General features: G+C 55.4%; 1 protein-coding gene across 3 annotated transcripts in view; it reads left to right on the top strand.

Moving 5' to 3' along the window:
• Positions 1-9,495: 9,495 nt before the first annotated feature.
• The window catches only part of SYNGR1 (synaptogyrin 1), a 28,676-nt gene continuing 12,307 nt past the window's right edge, over positions 9,496-25,864 (top strand). The window contains exon 1 of one of the 3 annotated variants that reach the window (XM_058741246.1): positions 9,496-9,669. In XM_058741246.1, the coding sequence (XP_058597229.1) occupies positions 9,571-9,669 (99 nt within the window). In that variant the 5' untranslated portion in view covers positions 9,496-9,570. The remainder of the gene's footprint in view (positions 9,670-25,864) is intronic. The other 2 variants (XM_058741245.1, XM_058741247.1) reach the window with 2 other exon arrangements.

Raw genomic sequence — 25,864 nt, 5'->3', positions numbered from 1 at the left:
CATTGGGTGAAACACAGAAAACAGTATAGTCATGCAAAGTATTACGTACAGACTCCTTACTCATTCCGAAGGGAAAGTGTACTTCAACAGTGGGGGGACCACTTTTCAGCAAGTGGCAACATTCGTGGTGGGACAACCTGGCATGGGGTCCCTCCCGAAGTTCATGGCACCATCTGTGATCTGCTAAGGTCCACATGTCCCATGTAAGCGCAATCATGAGAAAACAGGCCAATCAGGCCTCTCCAGCCTCCACCTTTACCCTGTCCCTCCTCAACCTCTCCATTTCAGCCCCCCTCAGTTTATCGCAACTCCCACAGCTGGGGTTTCCCGTGCATCCAGGGGTGACACGTGTGACCATAACATAAAGTAGGAGGGTGGAGGAACCTCTGCGTTGGTGAGATTCCATTTTTCACTGTGTCAGTCAGGGTCTGGAGAAACAGAACCTATCGTGTGTGTGTGTGTGTGTGTGTGTGTGTGTGTGTGTGTGATATGTGTGTAGATATTTGATTTATTTTAAGGAATTGGGTCATGTGACTGTGGGAGTTGGCAAGTCTGAAATCTGTAGGGTAGGCCAGCAAGATTGAAACTCAGGCGAGAGTTGATGATGTTGTAGGCTTGGGTCCAAAATCTGCAGGGCAGGCACGACAGACTGGAAATTCAGGAAGTAGTTGATGTTGTAGTCTGGAGTCCAAACTGTCTCCATTTGGGGAAGCCTCTGCTTAAGGCCTTCAACTGACCAGGTGAGGCCCACCCAATTCTTGAAGGTCATCGCCTTCACGTAGCAAACACATTGTACACATTGATCACGTCCACAAAGTGCTTTCACAGCCACATCTAGATTAGTGTTTGACCAAACAACTGGGCGCCACAGCCATCAATGAGCTGTACCAAGGCATTTATTCGCTCGGAGCACCCACCTCACGAACTCATCTTTTAGCTGTATCCACGCTCCCGTTTTCTCCACTTTTCTTTCTACATTTATATTTTTCATTTCTTTTGCTTGATTCGCTTTCCATCCTCTTTGTTCCTCTTTGATGTTGCTAGTTTCTTCCCTTGTCTCCACGTCATGCTTATTTCAAATGCTTGGTTTGTTTGTCCTAATACCCCTGCTTCAAATGGTACCTGCGTGTTCAGGGAGTTGTACGGCTCAGCTATCTAGTTGTTTCAGCCCCTGAGCTCCTTTCCCCTCTGTACAGGGATCTCAGTTATTCAATCTGGTTGTGTGTATTGAGAGAAGAAAAAGGCCAGTTCCTGGGGTGTGTTAGTCCCAAGGAAATTTACATAGAGGGGAAGATGAGCAGAGGAAATGGGGGGGGGGCAGAAAGCTCCAGGGTCCACAAGACAGCTGCAAGCACTCCCTCTGGCTGACACTGCCCCCAGGTAATCATGGTTTCACCTTGAACCAGTCTCCTAGCTGGCCTTCTGCCTCCTGCTAATTTGGAGAGGCGGGTGAGTGAATGAATCCGGAGCGCAGCTGGCTTCAACTTCCAACCGGCACATGGCATTAATTTGTGTGAACGGTGTGAGGTAGGAACCCAACCTAATTTCTTTCCCCAGCACTGCTCGTGTACCAAATGGCCTCTTCTTCCGTTTGCAGGGTCACTTCTGTATATCACATTTCCAAATGTTCGTCATTCGATTTCTGGGCTCTGCATTCTGTTCCGTTGTTCTGTTTGTCTATCATCCGATTTACTACGGCTTTATAACAAACCTTTACATCTTCTGTCTGATAGAACTTCCTCTTCTTCCTCGAAATCGGATTGGCAATTCTTGGCCCTTTGTTTCTCCATAAGAATGTTAGAATCAGCTCCTAAGCAAAATAAGGCAGTCACAGAAGACAAAGGCCATATGATTACACTCATATGCGGAATTTAAGGAACAAAACAAACAGACATGAGCAGAGTGGGGGGAGAGAGGAAAACCTAGAAACAGACTCTTAACTATAGAGAACAAACTGATGATTACCGGAGAGGTGGGTGATGGGTGAAACAGGTGATAGGGAGTAAGGAGAGCACTTCTGATCAGCACCGGTTGTCGTATGTAGGTGTGGAAACGCTAAATTCTATACACCTGAAGCTAATATGATACTATGTTAACCAACTGGAATTTAAATAAAAACTTAAAAATAATAATAATAAAAAGAATTTTAGAATCAGCTTATCAAGTTCCACTGAAAATCCTGTTGATTTGTGGACAGGAATTGCATTGACGCTATACATCAACTTGGGAAAACTTGAGACCTTTACAATATTGAGCTTTGGGGCGCCTGGGTGGCTCAGTCGGTTGAGCATCCGACTTCGGCTCGGGTCATGATCTCGCGATTTGTAGGTTTGAGCCCCACGTCGGGCTCTTTGCTGACAGCTCGGAGCCTGGAGCCTGCTTCGGATTCTGTGTCTCCCTCTCTCTCTGCCCCCCCCCCACCACATTCTGTGTCTCTCTCCTTCAAAAATAAATAAAACATTTTTAAAAATTACAATATTGAGTTTTTACACACAGTTATCTCGGACTATGTCTCCATTTTTTCAAGTCTTCTTTATCACCTTTCATTTTAGAGTTTTCTTTCTAAACATCTGTCTACCCACCTCCTTTTAAATTATTCCTCATCGTGGGGCACCTGAGTGGCTCAGTTGGTAAAGCAACTAACTTTTGATTTCGGCTCACGTCATGATCTCGCAGTTTGTGGGTTTGAGCCCCACCTCAGGCTCTGTGCTGACAGCTCAGACCCTGGAGCCTACTTCAGATTCTGTGTCTCCCCCTCTCTCTACCCCTCCCCTGCTCACGCTCTGTGTCTCTCTGTCTCTCAATAATAAATAAACATTAAAAAAAATTAATAAAAAAAATAAATAAAACTTCAGCGCACCAAGGAGCAGAGCTATGTTAGGGAAGCTCTGACTTCAGGGCCTGTTCATCCCTCTGGGTTCAAGCCTTCCTTCTTTTTTGTCTTTTTGGTCCATTCCTGTTCTGTTTTGTTCTTTTTTTTCTATCACTTTAGGTTTTTGGCCATCCATATTGCTCGTTTCTTTCTTTCTTTTCTTTTCTTTCTTTCTTTCTTTCTTTCTTTCTTTCTTTCTTTCTTTCTTTCTTTCTTTCTTTCTTTCTCTTTCTTTATAAAGATTTTTTCCTTTGAGGATTCCAAACACTTAAAGATCAAGTCTCTGGGAGCACCTGGGTGGCTCAGTCAGTTAAACGTCTGACTCAGTTTGGGCTCAAGTCATGATCTCATGGTTGGTTGAGTTCAAGCCCCAGACTGGGCTCCACACTGTAGAGCTTGCTTGGGATTCTCTCTCTCCCTCTCTCTCTTCCCCCCACCCCCACCCTCTCTCTCACTCTCAAAATAAATAAACTTAAAAAAATAAAATAAAATAAAAAAAGATAAAGTCTTTCACTTTCCATAAGTCATCCCATCTGCAGTGACTTCATTTTCTGCTCGTGAGTGGTGAATTTGTTGCCTATAGGGTTTCAATAAGGCTTCTGCATTTTTGGTTTGCAGCTTTATTTGGAGTGGAAGTGTTTTGTTTTCTTTTTCCTACGCTTTCTGTTTTCCTCTGTACTTACCCTCTGTGCCCAGGAAACTTGCCTCTACCAGGCTTCCAGGAGCACAATCCAGAAGCAGATCTCACATTAAAATATGGGCTCCTTCGATGGACGTATAGGGGACCCCGAAGCCTCAGCTGAAAAGCCAGTGGAGGGCTTGCTTTGGCATTCTGGGGGCAAGCTAAATCTTTTTCTTTTTTTTTTTTTTTAATGTTTATTTATTTTTGAGAGAGGGAGAGACAGAGTGCAAGCAGGGGAGGGGCAGAGAGAGAGGGAGACACAGAATCCAGAGCAGGCTCCAGGCTCTGAGCTGTCAGCATGAAGCCCAATGCAGGGCTCAAACTCACGAATCGTGAGATCATGACCTGAGCCGAAGTCGGACGCTTAACCGACTAAACCACCCAGGCGCCCCATAAATCTTTACCCTCCCTCCCTGGATCCACCACTTTCTCTAAATCAGAGTCCCAGGGAGGGATCTTGGCAGTCACAGCTTTTGCGTCTTTTCCCAGCGACAGAGCGCCACCCCCCGCTAGCTGGCTTCACGCAGGAGCCTGGCTGAGGTTCTGTCTCTTGTGGAGCATCTTAGACTCTATTACCCTAGAAAAGCGAAGCCTTCAGTGGCTGTGTGGATCCAGAGTCCAAGAGCCCGCGGCTTCAACCCTTTCCCCATTTTGTACTCCTACTGCACAGGGTTGTTTATTTTTGAGCCTGGATGGGTCGGTTAAATTTTCCCGTCTTGTATTTTGGTCACCATGGCTCTCTGTGTATGGTGGAGAAGTGTTTCTTGACTTGTTATGGGCATCATCTATGGCGGTACACCAAATTACTCCAAAACTTAGTGGCCCAAAACGACAGCCATTTTATTATACGTTGTGATGTTTGGTTCAGGAACTTGGGCACTGATTCTTTTTTCCCAGGTGGCACTAACTGAGGTCACTTGGTAGCGTTGAGGCCATGGGTCAGTCTGGAGGGTTTGGGACAGTGGTGGCGATGGCTAGAAGCCTGGACTCAGCTAGGGCTCTTGCCCCGAGTAGGTATATGAGGTCTTGGTGGTCCCAACATAGATCTTTTTTTTTTTTATTATTAACTTGTTTTCTTTTTTATTTTTTGAATTTGCATCCAAATTAGTTAGCATCTAGTGCAACAGTGATTTCAGGAGTCGATTCCTTAGTGCCCCTTCCCCATTGAGCCCCTCCCCCCTCCCACAACCCCTCCCGTAACCCTCAGTTTGTTGCCCACATTTAGGAGTCTCTTCTGTTTTGTCCCCCTCCCTGTTTTTATATTATTTTTGTTTCCCTTCCCTTATGTGCATCTGTTTTGTCTCTTAAAGTCCTCATAGGAGTGAAGTCATATGATTTTTGTCTTTCTCTGACTAATTTCACTGCGCATAATACCCTCCAGTTCCATCCACGTAGTTGCAAACGGCAAGATTTCATTCTTTTTGATTGCCGAGTAATACTCCATTGTATATATATACGACGCCTTCTTTTTCCATTGATCCATCGAGGGACATTTGGGGTCTTTCCAGACTTTGGCTATTGTTGATAGTGCTGCTATAAACATGGGGGTGCAGGGGCGCCTGGGTGGCTCAGTCGGTTGAGTGTCTGACTTTGGCTCGGGTCATGATCTCGCGGTCTGTGGGTTCGAGCCCCGCGTCGGGCTCTGTGCTGACAGCTCGGAGCCTGGAGCCCGTTTCAGATTCTGTGTCTCCCTCTCTCTGACCCTCCCCCGTTCATGCTCTGTCTCTCTCTGTCTCAAAAATAAATAAACATTAAAAAAATTAAAAAAAAACCATGGGGGTGCATGTGTCCCCTCAAAACAGCACCCCTGTATCCCGTGGATAAATGCCTAGTAGTGCAATTGCTGGGTCGTAGGGTAGTTGTATTTTTAATTTTTTGAGGAACCTCCATACTGTTTTCCAGAGTGGCTGCACCAGCTTGCATCCCCACCAACATAGACTCTTACATGACAGCGTAGGGCTGTGTTCCAGGAGATGGGAAAAGTGAACACTTATGTTTTCTTAAGGCCTGGGCTAGGAAAATGGCAAAATGTCATTCTACGGATCAATTGATGAACCCAATACGGGCCTGCCCGTATTCCAGGGGAGGAGACATAGATACCTGCTTGCCGTGGGAAGAGGATCACAGAATTTGTGGCCGTAGTTCATCTGCCACCCTAGGTTATATTTTCCCCTGGACAATGAGATCCTTCAGGTGAGAGACCATATGCTATTGGATCCCAAGGTTTTCAGCGACTTGGCACACAGTGGTGTCACATTTATGTGTTGAGCAAATGACTAGATGAATTTAGTACGTAGGCTTGGAGCTAACTAGGGCTGTGGGTACTTCCTTCATCCCGTCCTTGGGAAAAGAATGGGATTGCCACGTCAGCTGAAACACTCCACCAAGCAGCTCTCCAGAAAGATACCTGTAGCAAATTTTTAAGACCACAGTTCTGCTGTGGTTCATCCGCTCAAAGCCAACGAACAGTGTCGCCCCTCTGCCCAGGCAACTCCACACTCCCGCAGAAAACAGACCTGACACCTTCCATACCAAAGCGGCCTCAAGGGGGCAGGAGAGAAGGAGCCAAGGTGAGTTGCAGCTCGGGCTGGACCGGGAACTCAAATTACAGGGCAGGGCGAGATCAGGAAGCTCTGGATTTGCAAAATCTTGACACGCGAAGAACAGCCTGACTTCCTCCTTTGGGCTTGCCGTTAACAGGGATCACAAACACAAGCAGTGGAAGAGGAAAAGGAGGATGTTTCCGTAACGCGCAATGATAGGTATTGAGTTAGAGATTCAGGAGTGACCCTGGAAACCCATCCATCATTTATAACTTCGTGCTTCTAAGAAAATGCCTGTGGGGCCTCTGGGTGGCTCAGTCGGTTGGGCGTCCGACCTCGGCTCAGGTCGTGATCTCACGGCTCTGTGAGTTCAAGCCCCGCATGGGGCTCTGTGCTGACACCTCGGAGCCTGGAGCCTGCTGCAGATTCTGTGTCTCCTTCTCTCTCTGCCCCTGCCTCGCTTGCTCTCTCTCTCCGTCTCAAAATAAATAAACACTAAAAAATTTTTTTAATTAAAAAAATGGTTACTAAGCTCATTCTTTATATATATCCAGCACTATGCTGGGTATATTTTGTGCGTGCACTCATTGAATCCTGACAATAAATCCTCAGGTTTATTTATAATATTTTGCTTATTTCCATTTTCATACGAGGAAACAGGCCCAGAGAGGTGAAGCCGTTTGGCCAAGGTGACTCAGTGACTGTTGGAGGGAGCCAGGACTTCCGTCCAAGAATATCTGAGTCTGATGCTCCGGTTCCTAAGCACCACCCTTTCTGAGATTTAAATTCACTGGTGTGATGAAATCTTTAAGCTGAAAGGATTAGGAACAGTCTCTAAATTCTTCACCCCGATGCGCCCCATGTCTAACACAAAGTCTTGTGTAAGGTGGGCTTCCAATAAAGATTTATTGGAAGAATAAGCGAGTGAATGTTATTTACGGATTTGGCCCATCACACTCACCCAGATTTATTCTCCATTAAAAAAAAAAAAATTTGTGTAGGGGCACCTGGGGGGCTCGGTCAGCTACGCACCCGACTTCGACTCAGGTTTGTGGGTTCGAGCCCCGCGTCAGGCTCTGTGCTGACAGCTCGGAGCCTGGAGCCTGCTTCCGATTCTCCCTCTCTCTCTCTGCCCCTCCCCCGCTCAAGCTCTGTCTCTCTCTGCCTCAAAAATAAATAAATATTAAAAAAAAATTTTAATAAAAAATTGTGTATAATTTACATACAATGAAAATCACCCTTTTTATGGACATATAGTCGATTGTATCACTATCACCACAAATTATAAAATAAATCCATCATCCCCCAATTCTCCCTCCCCCCCTTACTAGTAAATCCTAAAACGTGCCCCCTAGCTGCACTTCTAGTCCCCAGCAACCGTTGATCTGTTTTCTGTCCCTATAGTTTTGCTTTTGCAAGAAGGGCACAGAAAGGGAACCATGCAGCCTGCAGTCTTTTGAGTCTGGCCTCTTTTACTTAGTATAACCCAGGTCGTTGAATGTGTCAATTGTTGAGTCATTTTCATTGCCGTGTAGTAGTCCACGGCACGCAGTACGCCCCAGTCTATACGTTCTCCAGTTGAGGGACATTTGGGTTGTTGTGCAGGGTCTTGTACGAAAATAACTTTGGGGTAAATACCTAGGAGAGGGATTACGGGATCGTACGGTAAATGTGTAAGCTACCTTTATAACAAACTGCTTGCCTGTTTTCCTACATGGCTGTACCACTTTGTATTTTCACCAGCAAGGTACAAGAGCTCCACATGTTCTAAATCCTCCTTAGCACTTGATATTGTCAAATTAAATTTTTTTAACCACGTTAAGGCGTGCGTGGAAGTATCCCATCCTGGTTTTAATTTGCATTTCCCTAATGACTGATGACGTTCAGCATCTTTTCATGTCCTTAGCTGCCGTCCGTATATCTTTCTTGGTGATATGTTATCTGTTCAAATCTTTTGCCCGTTTTGCAAAGAGCAGATTGTTTTCTTATTATTGACTCTTTAGAATTCTTTATATACTTGGGATGCAAATTCCTTATCAGATGTATGCTATTTGTAAAGATTTTCTCCCAGACTGTGGTTTGCCCTCACGTATTCTTGTAGCAATGACTTTTGAAGAGCAGTTCTTAATTTTGATGGAGTTCAATTAATTGATTGTTTTCGTTTATGGATCATGCTCTTGGCGTTACATCTGAGAACTCTTTGCCCAACCCAAAGTCACAAAAATTTCTCTTGTTTTCCTCTGGAAGTTTTATAGAATCATAGCAGCTACCTTATGAGGTTGCTATATTAAATTGGGCGACGTGTAAAGCCCTTAGCGCTCCACTCTGTGCCAGCACAGAATTAACCCTCAGTAAACAGAGCCTAAGATGGACATTTGGCTAGGTGATATTTGTAAGAACGGCCCTCACACCTACCACGCGTTTCCTCTGCCCAGATCTGTGTCCTGTCATCACAGAATGACCAGACACCAGAGCCGCAAAGCCGCTGCAGATATCCTTGTCCAATCTGATCCTAGATCCAATGGAGGTACCGGGACACATGGAGAGAGGCCATAAGGACTACAGGTCATGGGAAGAGCCAGACTTGGTAGGTTCTTCCCACTGCAACTCCATGTTATTTCCATGAAACCTTGATGTCTAACCCAAGCCATGATGAGGCTCTGGGGACTAAGGGTCTGTTTATTGAGCAACTACTGTGTGCCAGGACATTGGCTACAGCAGCGAATGAGACAGCCGATCGCAGAGACTAGCAGAAGAAAGCAATGAGCAAATAATTACATAATTAATTAAGGAAAAGGGTAGGGCGTGGGCGTGTGTGTGTGTGTGTGTGTGTGTTGGGGGGTTTGTCCACTAACAACTTCCTTGCCCTTCCTCCGCCTCCCTCTCTGTGCCAGGTGTCTCGGGCCCCTCCAGTCTAGGGGTGGGGTGGGGTGCGCAGACACAGGGGCCCACGTGATCTCAGCCTGAAAGCAAGGTGGAAAGGTCCCGGGGGGAGGTGGGGGCTGTGCTTTGGAGGGCTCTGAGTCAGGGGTTATCGTGGTCCCCTCCTTCGTTGGCGAAATCTGCATGCGGCCCCTGCCCTCTACGTCGGGGTCAGGCAGCGACAGGAAGGAAACCAATAACGAAGAAGGTTTCGGGAGCTTGAGGCTCGGAGGTGCCGTGGTGGGGGCAGGGCGGGCCGTCCCGTATTTGCGGCAACCGCCCCTCCCCCCCCCTCGCCCGAGCTCCGCAAAGAGGTCACCGCGCTAGCGCCGAGCTCGCCCTCCGCCGGGTCCGCAGCACGCGCGCCCCCGCGAACGAGCGCGCGCGCGCGGCCCGAGCCCCCGCGCCCCCGCGCCCTCCGCACAGGACGCCCCCTGGCGGGAGCCCTCGGCCACGCAGACCGCGCGAGCAGGGGAGGGGGCGGGGGCGCCGCGCACGCGCAGGGCCGGCGGCGCGCGCCGAGCGGGGGGCACCGCGCGGGTGCAGCCACGATGGAAGGGGGTGCGTACGGAGCGGGCAAAGCCGGGGGCGCCTTCGACCCCCACACCCTGGTCCGGCAGCCGCACACCATCCTGCGCGTCGTGTCTTGGGTAAGGACGGCTGGGTGGCCCGGCCGCGCGGGGGGTGGGGTGCGGTGGGGGCGCGGGCAAGGGCGGCGCGCCCGGACGGACCCCGACCCCGCGGGACCCCGGGCACGCGTGCCGCAGCCGGCGGAGAGCCTTCCGACCCGGGTGCCGGCGCCCGCCACCCCTTCCTTCCCGGGCCCCGGGCGTGGGGGGGGGGGGGTCCCAGCGCTGGCGGAGCGGGGGGGAGCTCCCGCCCCTGCTGCCGTAGCCCTTGATTCCCGGCGTCCCCATTCGCGTGCGGCCCCCCTTCGCCGTGACCTCCAGGCCGCGGCTGTGCAGCTCGCGGCTCGGGTTGCGCGCGGCCACCCGGGCGGATCAGCGGCCGTGGGGACGAAGCCCGGGTTTCAGGTGGCCGTTTGGGGGGGTGGGGGGGAGAGGTGGATCAGGGCGTGGATCATCTCACGGGGCGCACGCCGCGCCTGCCGTGGACGTTCCAGGAGGACAGGGCCGGAAACCGGGTTTTGTGGCTTAGCCCGGAAGGTGTGGAGCGATGCGTCGGGAGCCGGATACCTAGGTGGCTTGTTCGGGAACTGCCTCTCCTTCGCGGCGTGACCTTGGGCTGGGCACCACCCAAGAAATGTTAGTGGGAAGCGAGGAGTTACATCCCGACGTGGGGAGAGGCAGCTCCTCTCTCATGCCTCAGTTTCCCGGTTTGTAGAGAGGTGGGAGCGGCCACCGTGGGCTCTGATATTTCCTGAATCCATGACAGCAGTTCCCCCCCCCCCCCCCCCACGCAAGTACACCTGGATGCTTGTGGGGGGAATTAGGGGAAAGCAGAGGGGATTGTTCTGGATCTCCAGCCTGGCAGGGGTCAGAATTCCCCAGCGGGGGGGGGGGGGGGGGGGGGAGGGGGGGTGTCCCTGCTCAGACCTGGGGTTGTGGGGGAGGAGGATGGGACAGAGACAGTGAGCACAGAGGGAGGGGTTCATGTGGTCTGGGCAGCACCCCAGGGAAAGAAGCCTGCTGCAGGAGGGGGGGTGCCTGGGGCTCCCTAGGGTTTTTTGGCCATTGCCCAGACACTCTCACTAGAGGGTCTGGCCTTTGCAGGCCTGGGGCCTATTCCTGCGGGCCCACACCAGAAGGTCTTGGGCTTGGGGATGCTGGGCAGGGTCACTGTCACCCACCCCAAGGGGCTATGTCTGAGGTCAGCTGTGGCCTCAGGGTGCTCAAACTCCCTCACTTCCTGGGTGTTCCGGGCAATATTAGGGTCTAATGGGTGGGACAGCTGGGGTGTTTATCTCTGGCCTCCCAGAGAGAAAGGAAGCTAACTCTTCCCTGTCTAAAAACGTTCAAACCTCCTCCTGGTGCCACAAGAAGCGGGGCCATGTGTAAACCCCTTTCTTCTCAAGTACCCACCAGCTGGGGAGCTCTTTGAGGGCAGGGAAGCCGCAGTGACGGCACAGGGCCTGGCAGCGGGCCTGGCACCCGGGGACATCCGTAAGGGTTTGTGGTGCCGACTTCATTCATGTATGCCAGTCTCCAACTCCCCAGAGACCCCAGCTGGCCCTCGGCAGAGATGGAGCTCTGGGGGGCACCTGCCTGATCAGGTGGGCCAGCTGTATGCCCTGCTCCCCTTTGCCAGCCCCTCGGGCCACGGGCCTGGGAAGGTCAAGCCACTGGCTTTGTGAGGGGTGTGGGCGGTTTGCTTGCTTGGGTCACTTCTGCCTGTGATGGCTTCATTTAGCAAAGCTTCACTGAGTCTGCTGGGCCCCTAGGGAAAGTGACATGACTCAGATGCAGCCTTTAGTGTTCGGGGATCCCACAGTCCTACTGGGAAGGGAGCCAGGTGCCACCCCACCCCCCCACCCCCCGCCCCGGGGTAGAGGCCGTGAGTGCCAGGAGAGGGGTCTCCCTGCTGTGGGAATCAAGAGAGGCTTCATGGAGAAGGTGATATCAAATTGGGCCTTGAAGGATAAATGGGGCTTATCTCGGGGTACGGCGAGACAGTCCAAGCAGGAGGAAGGAAAAGTAACGGATGGAGTACCCACTGTGGGCCGGGGTGGACACACGCTTACCCAGCTAGTTCCCCTCCGGCCTGCATCACTTGAGGAAACTGAGGCTCAGGGAGTCCCAAGGTTACTGAGCATGTAAACGGCAGAGGATTCGAAGCCAAATCTCTGAGTCTCCAAAGCACATTGATTGCTTCTCCTGGAGCCGGAAGAGGTCAGAATCCTGGATTTCAGGTTCGGAAAGGATAATGGTCATCTGGGCCAGCCACCGTCTAATGCCCAAACCTCCCCCCACCCCCCCACCCCCGCCTCCTAGCTCTGCTCACTACCTTTATGCTAGCAAAGGCAGCTGATAACAGGCTAAGTGACACCTTTAAGAAATGTGTAGTTCTTTTTTTCTGATCCCAAAAGTAATCCCTGCTGACTTTCGGAAAATAAAAACATCACTTGTGATGGTTGTACGGCAGAATAAATGTACTGTACTTAATAGCATTGAACCGCACACTTAAAAATGATTAAGACGGTACGTTTTTTCATAATTTTTTAATGTTTATTTATTTTTGAGAGAGAGAGAGACACAGAGAGAGCGTGGGCGGGGGAGGGGCAGAGAGAGAGGGAGACAGAATCGGAAGCAGGCTCCAGGCCCCGAGCCGTCAGCACAGAGCCGGACGTGGGGCTCGAACTCACAAACCGTGAGATCGTGACCCGAGCCGAAGTCGAATGCTTAACCAACCGAGCCACCCAGGCGCCCCGAGACGGTACATTTTATGTTGTATTTTACCACAATAAAAAAGATCGATGGTGGGGGAGGGGGAGAAATAAAAGAAAGAAAAATAGTGGGGTGGAAAAAAATCACGTGTGATCCCCTCACTTAGGGAGGACCGGTGCTTCCTTCCAGTCTTTTTCAAAAATGTGTGGTGCTCTGAAAGTGTTTTAACTCGTCGATGAGCGCGCAGAAGATGCCGTTGGTGACCTGTCCTTCACCCTGGCGTCCCCTTGGCATCCTGGGGTCTGGGAGGCATCAGGCTTGGCCTTCAGACGAAGTCCTAGCTCCAGGGCTAGGGTGACCAGTTCATCTTGGTGTGCTGGAACTTTCCCAGCTTCAGCACTGCAAGTTATGTGTCTGGGAGCCTCTGAGTCCCACACAAACCTAGGTGACTGGTCACTCTAGCCAGGACGACTCCCCTGCCACGTAGACCCCTTCTACAGCCCTGGAGAGGCCCTAGCAACATGTGCACATGGGCTTGTGATTTTTGTAAAAGATCTTTTTCTGAAAGAGGAAACCCCCTCCCCGCGCCCCCCGCGTCCCCCCCCCCCCCCCCCCCGCCATATCAGCTTCAGGGCCTCTTCAAACCTGGATCTACCCTGGAACCCGAGCCGCGGGGGCAGGAGCAGGACCTCCGACACCACCTTTTTGTCTCTTGACGGAGGCTTCCTCAGCTCCTCTCTGCCCCTTGTCCCCTCGCTGGCCCCCAGGCCTGGTGAAGTGACCACTCACGGCAGGAATTGACCGCTTTGGTTAAGGCGGAGAGGGAACCAGCGAGCCCAGCCGATTTGGACCTTTCCTGCCTCGGGTGAGGAGGGGACGGCTGAGCTGGGGCAGTGTCGAGGGTAAGCTCAGAACCACCTCTGACCCCGCTGGAGGGAGATGGGAGCCGGGAGAAGGCTGCCTCTGCCCGCTTCCCCAGGCACCGGCCATGCCCACCCCTGTGCCTTGGTCTCCCCATCTGAGTGAGGAGGTTGAGCTGGGTCACAGGTGCTCCGGGACTGCAGCCTGTCTGTGACACCTTTCCCTATCCCTGAAGCTAGGAGGGGGGAGCCGAGCTCCGGCAGGGAGCGACCTGATTTCCTGTAAAAGACCACCTTCTCCGTGGGCTTCACGGTCTCCCTTTTAGAGGGTTGCACTGGCCTGCGGGGAAGGGATATCGGTGCTGGTAGAGGAGAGGGCTGTTGGTGTTTTAATATTCAGTTTGAGCAAAATAAATGATAAAATGTCTGAAATGGTGGCGTTTTCAGGATTGATTTCTTAAGGGCCTTGAGTGTGACACCCCAGGATTCTGTAAGTAGGGTAGGTGTCGCCGCCCCAAATGACAGAGGTACAGCCTGGACGTCTGCAGCGTCCACATTCGGTGCGTTCCCTGTGGCTTCCCTGTCTAGGTTGAAGTGGCCCCAAGGGGGGCTTGAAGAGGTCTTGTTTTTACCAGATCCCCTCAGTCATCCCAGAGAACCCTGAGTGTAAAAGCTGAGCTCGTCCTGCACCAAAATCAGGGAGCTGTGCGTGGGGTAAAAGGGGTCTGGGGTGGAGATAGAGCCTCTGGCCAGCTCTGGCATTCAGTCATTCGTTCCACACATGCCAAGTACCAGCCTGTGTGCCCCATCGGAGACGCTGTCAGTCCAGTGACAAGCACTGTTGGGGAGGCTTGAGATGCTACAAGAAGAAAATCCAATAGGGGTAGCTACCTCTGCCGGGGGAGCACGGAGGGCTTCCAGGGGGAGGCGGCTTCTGAGTTGGTTCTGATAAAGAAGCGGGGAGGGGCATTCCAGGTGGAGGGAATAGCGTGTGCAAATATCTGGAAGCATGAGGCCTGAGTGGGCTTTAGAAATAAATGATGGTGAGCTCTCAGGGTCCTGGGTGTGCAGGTGAGTGACATCACACTCTGTGAATGTGCTCCAGAGTGGCAGCCAGGGGGAAGCGCAGAAAAGGTCTTGGATGGCAGATGTACACTCTGGGCTTCATCTGAGGGCTGTGGGCAGCCACAGAGAGGGGTTTGAAACACAGAAGAGCTCCCTGTGGCTGCCATGGGGAAGCGTGACCTTAGAGGGTGCTGGGGACGAGTGTCCTGGCAGGAAACGTGTGACCTTGCATGGCCTGTCCTCTCCCAGCACCTGGCACCGCCCTGTCATTTACTCAGGGAGCTACATCCACGGAGGTAGATTACATGCTCCTTTGGCATTTAGCACTAACAGTCTTGGAATCTTCCTTATCTCTTCATCTGTCTGTGGCTGACCTCTTAGATCTAGGATGGAGTCAGCAGCCAGGAGGTCTTCAGGAGACGCTGGCTGGTACGTAAGGTCTTCAGGAGACTTTGGCTGGTGGGTGAGGTCTTCAGGAGATGCTGGCTGGTGGGTGAGGTCTTCAGGAGACTTTGGCTGGTGGACGAGGTCTTCAGGAGATGTTGGCTGGTGGGTGAGGTCTTCAGGAGACTTTGGCTGGTGGACGAGGTCTTCAGGAGACGCTGGCTGGTGGGCAAGGTCTTCAGGAGATGCTGGCTGGTGGGTGAGGTCTTCAGGAGACTTTGGCTGGTGGACGAGGTCTTCAGGAGATGCTGGCTGGTGGGCAAGGTCTTCAGGAGATGCTGGCTGGTGGGTGAGGTCTTCAGGAGACGCTGGCTGGTGGGTGAGGTCTTCAGGAGACGCTGGCTGGTGGGCAAGGTCTTCAGGAGATGCTGGCTGGTGAGTGAGGTCTTCAGGAGACTTTGGCTGGTGGACGAAGTCTTCAGAAGACTTTGGCTGGTGGGCGAGGTCTTCAGGAGATGCTGGCTGGTGGGTGAGGTCTTCAGGAGACTTTGGCTGGTGGACGAAGTCTTCAGAAGACTTTGGCTGGTGGGCGAGGTCTTCAGGAGATGCTGGCTGGTAGGTGAGGTCTTCAGGAGACTTTGGCTGGTGGACGAGGTCTTAAGGAGACGCTGGCTGGTGGGCAAGGTCTTCAGGAGGTGCTGGCTGGTGGGTGAGGTCTTCAGGAGATGCTGGCTGGTGGGTGAGGTCTTCAGGAGACTTTGGCTGGTAGACGAGGTCTTCAGGAGATGCTGGCTGGTGGGTGAGGTCTTCAGGAGACGCTGGCTGGCAGGTAAGGTCTTCAGGAGATGCTGGCTGGTGGGTGAGGTCTTCAGGAGATGCTGGCTGGTGGGTGAGGTCTTCAGGAGACTTTGGCTGGTAGACGAGGTCTTCAGGAGATGCTGGCTGGTGGGTGAGGTCTTCAGGAGATGCTGGCTGGTGGGCAAGGTCTTCGGGAGACTGGCTGGTGGATGAGGTCTTCAGGAGATGCTGGCTGGTGGGCGAGGTCTTCAGGAGATGCTGGCTGGTGGGTGAGGTTTTCAGGAGACGCTGGCTGGCAGGTAAGGTCTTCAGGAGATGCTGGCTGGCAGGGTGAGGTCTTCAGGAGATGCTGGCTGGTGGGTGAGGTCTTCAGGAGATGCTGGCTGGTGGGTGAGGTCTTCAGGAGATGCTGGCTGGTGGGCAAGGTCTTCGGGAGACTGGCTGGTGGATGAGGTCTTCAGGAGATGCTGGCTGGTGGGCGAGGTCTTCGGGAGATGCTGGCTGGTGGGTGAGGTTTTCAGGAGACGCTGGCTGGCAGGTAAGGTCTTCAGGAGATGCTGGCTGGCAGGGTGAGGTCTTCAGGAGATGCTGGCTGGTGGGTGAGGTCTTCAGGAGATGCTGGCTGGTGGGTGAGGTCTTCAGGAGACTTTGGCTGGTGCTGGCTGGTGGGTGAGGTCTTCAGGAGACTTTGGCTGGTAGACGAGGTCTTCAGGAGATGCTGGCTGGTGGGCGAGGTCTTCAGGAGACATTCTTCAGGGCTAAGATCTTCGGGAGACGTTAGCTGGTAAGTGAGGTCTTCAGGAGATGCTGGCTGGTGGGTGAGGTCTTCAGGAGATGCTGGCTGGTGGGCAAGGTCTTCGGGAGACTGGCTGGTGGATGAGGTCTTCAGGAGATGCTGGCTGGTGGGCGAGGTCTTCAGGAGATGCTGGCTGGTGGGTGAGGTTTTCAGGAGACGCTGGCTGGCAGGTAAGGTCTTCAGGAGATGCTGGCTGGCAGGGTGAGGTCTTCAGGAGATGCTGGCTGGTGGGTGAGGTCTTCAGGAGACTTTGGCTGGTAGACGAGGTCTTCAGGAGATGCTGGCTGGTGGGTGAGGTCTTCAGGAGATGCTGGCTGGTGGGCGAGGTCTTCAGGAGATGCTGGCTGGTGGGTGAGGTTTTCAGGAGACGCTGGCTGGTGGGTGAGGTCTTCAGGAGACTTTGGCTGGTAGACGAGGTCTTCAGGAGATGCTGGCTGGTGGGTGAGGTCTTCAGGAGATGCTGGCTGGTGGGCAAGGTCTTCGGGAGACTGGCTGGTGGATGAGGTCTTCAGGAGATGCTGGCTGGTGGGCGAGGTCTTCAGGAGATGCTGGCTGGTGGGTGAGGTTTTCAGGAGACGCTGGCTGGCAGGTAAGGTCTTCAGGAGATGCTGGCTGGCAGGGTGAGGTCTTCAGGAGATGCTGGCTGGTGGGTGAGGTCTTCAGGAGATGCTGGCTGGTGGGTGAGGTCTTCAGGAGATGCTGGCTGGTGGGCAAGGTCTTCGGGAGACTGGCTGGTGGATGAGGTCTTCAGGAGATGCTGGCTGGTGGGCGAGGTCTTCAGGAGATGCTGGCTGGTGGGTGAGGTTTTCAGGAGACGCTGGCTGGCAGGTAAGGTCTTCAGGAGATGCTGGCTGGCAGGGTGAGGTCTTCAGGAGATGCTGGCTGGTGGGTGAGGTCTTCAGGAGATGCTGGCTGGTGGGTGAGGTCTTCAGGAGACTTTGGCTGGTGCTGGCTGGTGGGTGAGGTCTTCAGGAGACTTTGGCTGGTAGACGAGGTCTTCAGGAGATGCTGGCTGGTGGGCGAGGTCTTCAGGAGACATTCTTCAGGGCTAAGATCTTCGGGAGACGTTAGCTGGTAAGTGAGGTCTTCAGGAGATGCTGACTGAGGGGTGAAGTCTTCAGGAGATGCCGGCTGGTAGATTTCTGCTCTGTGTCTTGGGCATTTCCTCGTGTACCGGGGCCGTGCAGGAGCTTGGGGAGCCTGGGAGAGCCGGGGGTTTGGTGTGGGGAGCAGGGTCATCAGAGCAGGACCTTGGAAGATGCTGGCCTCTCCAAGCCTCATCTGTGACATGTGGGGCAGACTCTAAGCTTTGTGAAGACTCATGTTTGAAGGGCCCGCCATATAACCGCTCCCCCTGGGCATTCGTCATCCTGGTCAGGTGGGTGTTGTTTCAGTACTTTAGGTGAGAAGCTGAGGCCCAGAGATGTTAACCGGAGTAGCTGGGGTGACAGCCTACAGCTTCCTGCTTCAGGGAGTTCCCGGCCACATGCAGAGTCCCACGGGACCTGTTCTTGCAGAGCTATGAGGCAGGCCTGAGCCTGGGGAGAAAGAACTAAGGCTGGGGGAGGAGAGGAAGAAAAACCAGGAAGACAAGGGAGGAAAGGAAGGGCAGATGGCAGAGGTGGCAAGGGAGCCACGCTTGGCGCCCGGAACCGGAAGAACCAGCTGTCCAGGGGGAGGAGAGGCAGGACAGGGCTTTGGGGAGTGCCTGGGGCCTCGAGGCCTGAAGCCACGTTCTGCGACCCCCTCTGACCCTGACTGGTGGTGTGACTTGAGCAAGATGCCATGTGCTCTGGGCCTCAGTTTCCCCATCTGTCACATGGGAAATGGATAGTCATTTTGGGCTGGTTCCCAACCTTTCCACCTTCAAGGAACCCCACGCTTGCTCCTAGTGGACTCCAGGTTGGGGACTGTTGGACTGGTCCGTCTTTAAAGAAGTGATATCAAGAGCCACACCCCCACAATGCTTTTGGGGGGCCCACAGCAGAGGGGCCTGGGCCCCGGGTCCACGTATGTGAGCAGAGTGTCAGGGGATCCTGGCACGGCAGCTCATGGCCCTGTGTTTCTGGAGAATGCTTCCCTTCCCGGGATGGGACTATGCTCAGCCCCCCTCTGCAGGGGATGAAGGGGACTGTGGGGAAGGGGTGGGTGTTTGGCTGGGACAACCCTAGGCTGCCAGGCCCAGACTGTTTAGAACGCAGTCATCCGGGAACCCCAATGAGCTGGGGCTCTCAGCTCACGGTCCAGGGGGCGGGAGGACGTGACCTGTGTCCCCGAGTCCCTGACCCCGCTCTGAACATCCCTAATTGTACATTGCGTTGTAACCTGGCCTCCCCCCACGACCCCGCTCCCCTGGCAGCCCTCTTCGGGGGGCTCTTCCTTCCCTCACACCCTCCCTCTGCCGAGCCTGGAGGTGCTCCTGGCTCCTAAGGCCGCTTCCAGACCATTGTCACCCAGCTTTGACTCTCACGCCAGCCCTGGATCTCTTCATCTTAGGCCAGCCCCGGGTCACTCCCCTACTCCCTGAAGGTGCCTGAGATGCTTGCGTCTTAACACCCGCTCTCTCTAGCGCCACCGCCGCCTCCGTTCCTGGTGTCGCAGTGCCCACTTCCGTGCTCCTGCTCACGCCCTGGCCTCGCCGCCTGCCACGGTCTTCTCCTCGCGCGCCTCGGCCCCTCTCGCCAGGCGCACCCTAGGCCTGGCCGTCTTTCCAGCAGCTGCGTGCTCTCAGGTGGCCACCTCTTCCCCTCTCCTGTCTGTCCTCCTCTCACCTGTCAGTCCCAGCTTCCCTGGGCCTGGGACCTCGGAGCCATTGACCCTCAGGCTGTGTAGCGCCCTCACCCCATCCTCTCTGGCGCCCCTCCAGCGGGGCTCCCCCCGTGGCCTTACCCACAGCCTCCTGCGCCGGGCACCCACCCTCAGCTGCCTCATGCCCGTGCCTCCCCTGGGCTCTCCGATTCTGTGGCCCGGGCCGGCCTCCCTGCCCACTAGCTCTGCACGCCCACTGGCCTCTCCCTCTCCCTCTCCCCTATCCTCAGTGTCGCCCTCTCCACCTGGCTCTTGCCCACCGTCTTCCCAACGTGCCTTATTTCCATCCCTCACCAAGGTTTCTCCCTCCGTTTCTCACATGCACCCCGCTCAGGCTTTCTCCCCCTCCCCTCACCATCTGTGACCCTCTCGTTGCCAAATCCATGGTTGCTTGTCGTTAAACGGCTCTCTCAGCCGAACCTGGCCGGCCGTGAGCGATTTCTCCGTCCTCCCCTCGGACCCGACGGCGGCAGGACACAGACACTCTGTCGTCTTCTAGTTAGCAGCCACCCCGAGCGCGTGCTGCGTGCCCGCTGTTTGCCGAGGGCTCACAGTCTGGCGGAGGGAAGCGTGGTGGTGACGCCAGTAAAAATGCAGAGGTGAGCACGCCACCAGCGTGAGGAGATGCTCACCTAGGTCAGGGACGGGAAAGTGGCAGTACGGTTAGTTACGAGAGGGACGGCGTCGGCCAGGCGGAGACGGGGGAAGGAGCTCCGGGCAGGAGGGCCATCGTGGTAAAGGCCGAGAGGTACAGCAGAGCAGCGAAGAGGATGCCACCCCCTCGGGTGTCAGCTGTGGGGGTGCAGACACTGCGTCTGTTACATCGCTGTTGTATCCCCCAGGGCCAGGCAGCGTGGGGCGTCTTGTGAGGGCTCCACATGTGGGTGAATGAGGTGGGGGGCACTGCTCTGCCTTCCTCTTCCCACCCCCCACCCCTATTCGGGGTCTCCCACCGCACCTTCAAGGCCCAACGCAGAGATCACCTCCTCCTTGAAGCCTTCCAGGATTCCCCCCCCCCCCCCCCGCCGCCAAGCTTGCTGTCTCCTCCTTGCTTCTTTTGTGCTCTATGTGAACGGCCGTGAGAACTGTCAGTGCAGAAGGCGTTTCCCCCTTTGTGCCTTCTTCTCTAGAAAGCGAGGCAGGGCCTGGGACCAGATTCTCTCTCCGAAGACCTCAGGCTCCCACAGAGGGAGAGAGACAGTGAACAACGGCGTCAGTCATGTAGGAGCTGGCAGGGCAGGGGCGGGCATTGAGCTGAGGAAGAGCACACAGACCCGGATGGTTATCCCTGCCCTTGTGACCGGCGGAGAGACTGCACAGAGCCTCAGTTTCCCCAGCTGCAAAACGAGAGAGAGCAGTGCCTGCCTGCCTGCCTGCCAATGGGGCCATTGGGGATAAATGAGGTCCCGCCCGGGAAGGGCCCAGGCAGTGCTCGGTTGGTGTTCATAGCCCTTTTCCAGGGGTGACTCTGTTCCCCCTCCCTCCCTCAGGGAGTTCAGAGGTGGCAGGGCCCGGTGGGGAAGGACCTGGGCTGTAGAAGATAATGGAGTGAGGCCTCTGGATCCTTCGGCCACCAAGCTGCAGCCCTGGGCCAGTCAAGTAGCTTGTTTCTGGGTCTGGGCTTCCCCCTTTCTAACAAGGGTCCCTGCCCCCTGTGGTCACACAGCCACAGGAGGGTGAAGGTGGGAACAGTGTGGCGAGAAGGGGGAGCCTTCAGATCACCCGGCTGAGTCTCAGTACCTTGGGGACAGGGGTCTGCTTGCTCGGGCCCCTGCCCAGCAGAGCCCCCTCCCCACCCCCACTGCTGAGAACCCGAGGGACAGCTTGCAGGAAGATTACGGCCTAATCCCCTGCAGGTTGCGTCCAAGGCGTCGAAACAGGGTGCCCGGACAGGGGAGCAGAGAACGGGCCCTGGGAGCCTCCCCACCCCTGACCCCGCCTCAGCCCTGCGGCTCCGCACGAGGCCCTTCAGGAAGCAGAGTGGCCGCCTACTGCCCATCATGTGCCCCTGCGTTGGCTTTTGCCATTTTCCTCATATGACCCTGTGGGAGGTCATATGAGGGGTGGGGGGGCCTTGGCAGCCTGACTCATCCCTCAAAAGCACGGCTCCTTCTTTCCTCACACAGCCTTTCCCTGGGGCCCAGGAGGCGGCGGGATTGAGGACTTTGGTAGGGACACTGACAGGAAGGCAGGTTCAGCTGGAGGTGAGGGAGAGGACTCAGCAGCCCCCCCTTGTAGGGAGTGAGCTCCCCGTGGTCAGAAGTGTGCAAGCAGAGGCCCAAGCCAGGGATGCTGATTCCCATGCCACCTGCACCTCTGCCCACCTCAGGCTTGCTGTTCGTTCCCCTTAAAGCCTTTCCTGACCCTCCCTGTGGGTCCAGCGGGCAGATGTTCACCCAAAAATGAACTAATAACTAGGGACGTTAGCGTATAAAGACGTTACCAAAGAAATACATTGGAATGTATTGTAGAATATCGTAGAATATTGTAGATCTGGGAGTCAGGCCTGGAGGGCTCCTCTGAGTGGTGTTTTCTCTGAGATATGGATGTTGAGAAGGAGCCAGCAGGAGCCAGCCTGGAAGGTCTGGGGAACTCTGGGTATTCCAGGCAGAGGGAAAAGCCAAGTGCAAAGGCCCTGAGGCAGGAATGAGCTTGGGAGGGAGCTAGAGAAGAGTGGGAGAAAGGAGTCTGAGAGGAGGGCAGGAGCCCAGGGGTTGCAGCTGGGGATGCATCCTGGGGATGGAGATGGGTAGGACGGAGCATGGGAATGACACGTTTAAAGGGATCTTCCCAGGGGCGCCTGGGTGGTTCAGCCGGTTAAGCATCCAACTTCGGCTCGGGTCATGACCTTGTGGTTCATGGGTTTGAGCCCCACATCGGGGTCTGTGCCGACAGCTCAGAGCCTGGAGCCTGCTTCGGATTCTGTGTCTCCCTCTCTCTCTGCCTCTCCCCTGCTCTCTCTCTCTCTCCCTCTCAAAAATGAATAAAAACAGGGGCGCCTGGGTGGCGCAGTCGGTTGGGCGTCCGACTTCAGCTCAGGTCACGATCTCGCGATCTCGCGGTCCATGAGTTCGAGCCCCGCGTCGGGCTCTGGGCTGATGGCTCAGAGCCTGGAGCTTGCTTCCGATTCTGTCTCCCTCTCTCTCTGCTCCTCCCCCGTTCATGCTCTGTCTCTCTCTGTCCCAAAAATAAATAAAAAACGTTGAAAAAAAATTTTTTTTTAATTAAAAAAAAATGAATAAAAACATTAAAAAACAGAATTTAAAGGGACCTCTCCAGCTGCTGTAAAGGGGATGGTGCAGGGGTGGGAGTGAACGCATAGAGACCAGGAGGGAAACTGCTGTCCTCTCCTGGCAAGCGGTGGTAGTGGCCTGGGCCAGCATGGGGGACACGGCGTCATTTGGGTTACTTGGTGCAGGATGAAACAGTAGGGCTAGCCCCGCATTGGATGGCATTTGAGGATGAGCCCGGTTCGGGGTTCGAGCTCCCGGATGGGAGCCAGCGTGCAGACGGATGAGGGGCGCTGGAGGTCACTGGGGGCTGCAGGGGTTGGACGTGAGACCAGCCGCCCAAACAGGGGGACCTCAGAGCCCACTAGGGGCTCAACCTCGGGAGAGACTCGTAAGAGTTGGGGTGGGTGAGCACCCACTGGCTGCCACTGGAGGAGGTGAGGAGGCCGGAGAGGAGGCCGTCCCGGGGCAGGTGACGTTGCAGCCTGGAGGTGGGCAGGAGTGGAGACCGTGGAGTGGAGGCTGGTGAGCGAGTCAGCTGGCTGCCTGCGGTGCGGTGCGGGGCTCAGGAACGTGGAGGGTGAGACGGACGGTGCCCTTCCTAGCTGGCAGGGCTCCGGGGCTCCGCTCTCTGCAGCTTGTCTGGGTGGAAACCCAGTATGTGCCTAAAGGTGTTCGAAGCCAGCCTCTGGGGAGTTCCTGGCAAATAGCAGCGACCTCTGCCCCTCACGCTGGTTTGGCCCAGCTCTCCCGGGAGCCCGGGGCAGCCTGTTGCCCGCCAGTGGCCTAGGTGCGGCCTGCCAGCTCTGTGTGCAAATGTGGGCCCGGCCCCTCCTGCACAGTGGGGTGGTGACACAGGTCGGGACGGCAAGTGTCCCTCCTGGGACTCACGCTCATTCTAGGGTTTGGGACCTGGAATTCACTCCTGGGGAGGCAGCTGAAGGTAGGGATTTGACTTACATCCTGGAGTGGGGCTGGAGGCGGGCAGGTCTGGGCTAGAGCCCGGTGCCCTGCTTACCCGCTATGGGCCAGCCTGTTATGGGCCAGCCAGAGGCCAGGCTTCCCTCTCTGTGAAATGGGCTAAGTGAGCCTGATTTGTGGGGATGTTTTTACCTTTATTTTTTCCTTAGAGGTTTTGGTGAGGATTCACTGAGATGTTTTCCGTCAGGCGGTCCCAGTCGATGCAGGGCCCCTGCAGAGGCTGTGGGTTAGCTCAGGTCTCTTGGGAGCGACAGAACCATAAATGAGTGTGTGCAGGGTCAGGGTGGGGGAGTGACTGGGAAGGAGGGGGAGTGACTGAGGAGTTTGATCCTATTTGAAAGATGGAAGAGTGGGGAAGGGCATTCTGGGAGCGCGGAACAGCAGGTGCACAGTTATGACACAGCCTACATCCGTGCCAACCCTGACATCTGGGATGGCTGAGCAGAGTGGGGGCGGGGTGTGACACTTCTGGGGTCTCCGCTTCTGTGTCTCTGAACCAGTACCCCAAGATCCTGAGATTCTGAGACACCTTCCGATGTGTTTTTCTGAGTTTGACATAGCTCTGCTCCAGCTGCCATCTGGAATCCCTTTTTTTTTTTTTTTTTTAATCCATTTTTAAAAAGACCCAGGATTGGATTATAAAGGTGGTGAAAAAACAGCCTTGGTCCATTTACATTGGTGCCTTCCCCCCCCCCCCACCCCCCCCCCCACCCCCCCGCTTTCTATAGCATTTTCTTTAGTTCGAGGAAAAGGGATTGTTTTTCCTGTGCCTTCCAGTGACCAGCGGCCTCTGTGGAGCCTCCCCTGAGGCCACCCTGTCCTGTTTCCAGGCCGCTGGTTCTGCCACCACAGACCCGTCTCCAGTCCCTCCAGCAGGTCCGCCTGTTAGGTAGAGTTTGGCCGCAGGAGCGTAGAATTTCATTCTGGTTTAATTTCCGGTTCTCAGCTCCGTGCGCTCCCTGCTGCAGATCCCGCCTTACCGCCTGCCTGACACAGAGCCCTGGCTTTGGGCTCGGAGGGACTTGGGTTTGAGTCTGTATCCGCCCCCCCCCCCCCCAAGCCAGCTGCGGCCCCCGGGCAAGTGCCCGCACACGGCTGGAAAATGAAAACAAGGACGTGGCCCGCGTGCAGTGAGGAGCAGGTGTTTCAGTCCCCCAGTAGGTCCTGAGGGAGCCCCCCTTCCTCCCACCGCGGGATGTGAGCTCCGAGGCCCATCCCTGCTCCTGGGGGGCTCGGTCCCACGTGGGTGGAGAGACGGCAGCTAAGTGGAGTCGCGAACCCCGGGCTTACAGGGTCCCGGAGGGAGTTCGGGGACCCCGAGGGACTAGTTGTGTCTCCTTGGCAACGCTTCTGCATCTGTAGAGTCTCAGGCCCGGTCCAGGTGAGCGTCCCTGCCCTGGCCCGGCTGTGCAGCCTGCGGGGAACGTGGCATGCACACCTGTTCCCGGGGGTCGCGAAACCCAGCCCCCCGCGCCCCGCCCTTTTCTCTTCCTTCTCATCCCCACGGCAGACGTGTCAGCAGATCCCGGTGGCTTTACCTTCCGCATTCAGCAGCCACCCCGTCCCACTGCCACCACTGCCCACGCCAGCCCAGCCCCTCCTCCCTGCCCCCGGGCGCTGCTTAGCCCCCCAGCGGGTCTCCCTGCTTTCACCTTGGCCTTACGCTCCTCTCTCCGCGGCGCCCAGGGTGGCCCTTTTCAGACCTAAGTCAGATCAAGTGAGATTAAGCCCAAAGTGGCTCCTGAGCTCACCCTGCCCTTCACGGCTTTGGGGGTCAGGCCCTGCCTGCCTCGTGGCATCTTGCCCCGCCGCCACCGGTCGCGACCTGTGCTCGTAGAAACCACGTTCAGAGAAGAAACCGTGCAACCGGCCGGGGCGTGGGAAGGTGGGGAAGCAGTGATCAGCAGGCAGCGGAGGGAGGTGAGGCCCAGGAGGGGTGGGCGAGCCATACAGCAAGGGACTGGACCACCAGCCCTCGGAAGCTCGGATTGTGTCTGGAAGGCCGTGCGGGAACCGTTTCAGGGAGCTTCCTGCTGCAGGGCGGGGACGGTGAGCCACAGATCCGGTCACCCCCCTGTGGTCACACCCTCCTCATGGTGTCCCACCCACCTGGCCTTGTCCCCCCCCCCCCCCTCGTCTCTCCCACTCTCCCTCCCGCCGCGTCTCGTGCACCTCCAGCCCTACTCCTCCGTCGCTGCTCCAGCCAGGCTTTTCCCCCACCTCCCGCCTTTGCCCTTTCTGTTCTGCCTGCAACACGCTTCCCCCCATCTTGGCAGGGCTGGCTTCTCACTCAGCTCAGCTCAAAAATCACTGCCTCGGCTCCCTTCCCTGACCGCCGCTGCCCCCCTCCCGGCATGGCCACCGCCTGCCGTTGCTTCGTTATCCCTTCTGCTTGTTTAGCATCACTCCGGCGTTTTCTGGGTGCCGGCTCCGCGTCGCCTGCAGGCCCTTACGTGCATGGCCTCGTCCGTTCCTCACGACACACCAGTGGTTCAGGGTGCTGCGGTGGCAGGGCTTTACAGATGAGGGGACCGAGGCTCCGAGAAGCCACTCGCCCAAGGTGACTTCGACCTCGAGGA

This window comes from Neofelis nebulosa, chromosome 8 (assembly GCF_028018385.1).
Source record: "Neofelis nebulosa isolate mNeoNeb1 chromosome 8, mNeoNeb1.pri, whole genome shotgun sequence".
NCBI lineage: Eukaryota > Metazoa > Chordata > Mammalia > Carnivora > Felidae > Neofelis > Neofelis nebulosa.
Note: the sequence above shows the minus strand (reverse complement) of the source record. Positions and strands in the feature narration are given on the sequence as shown.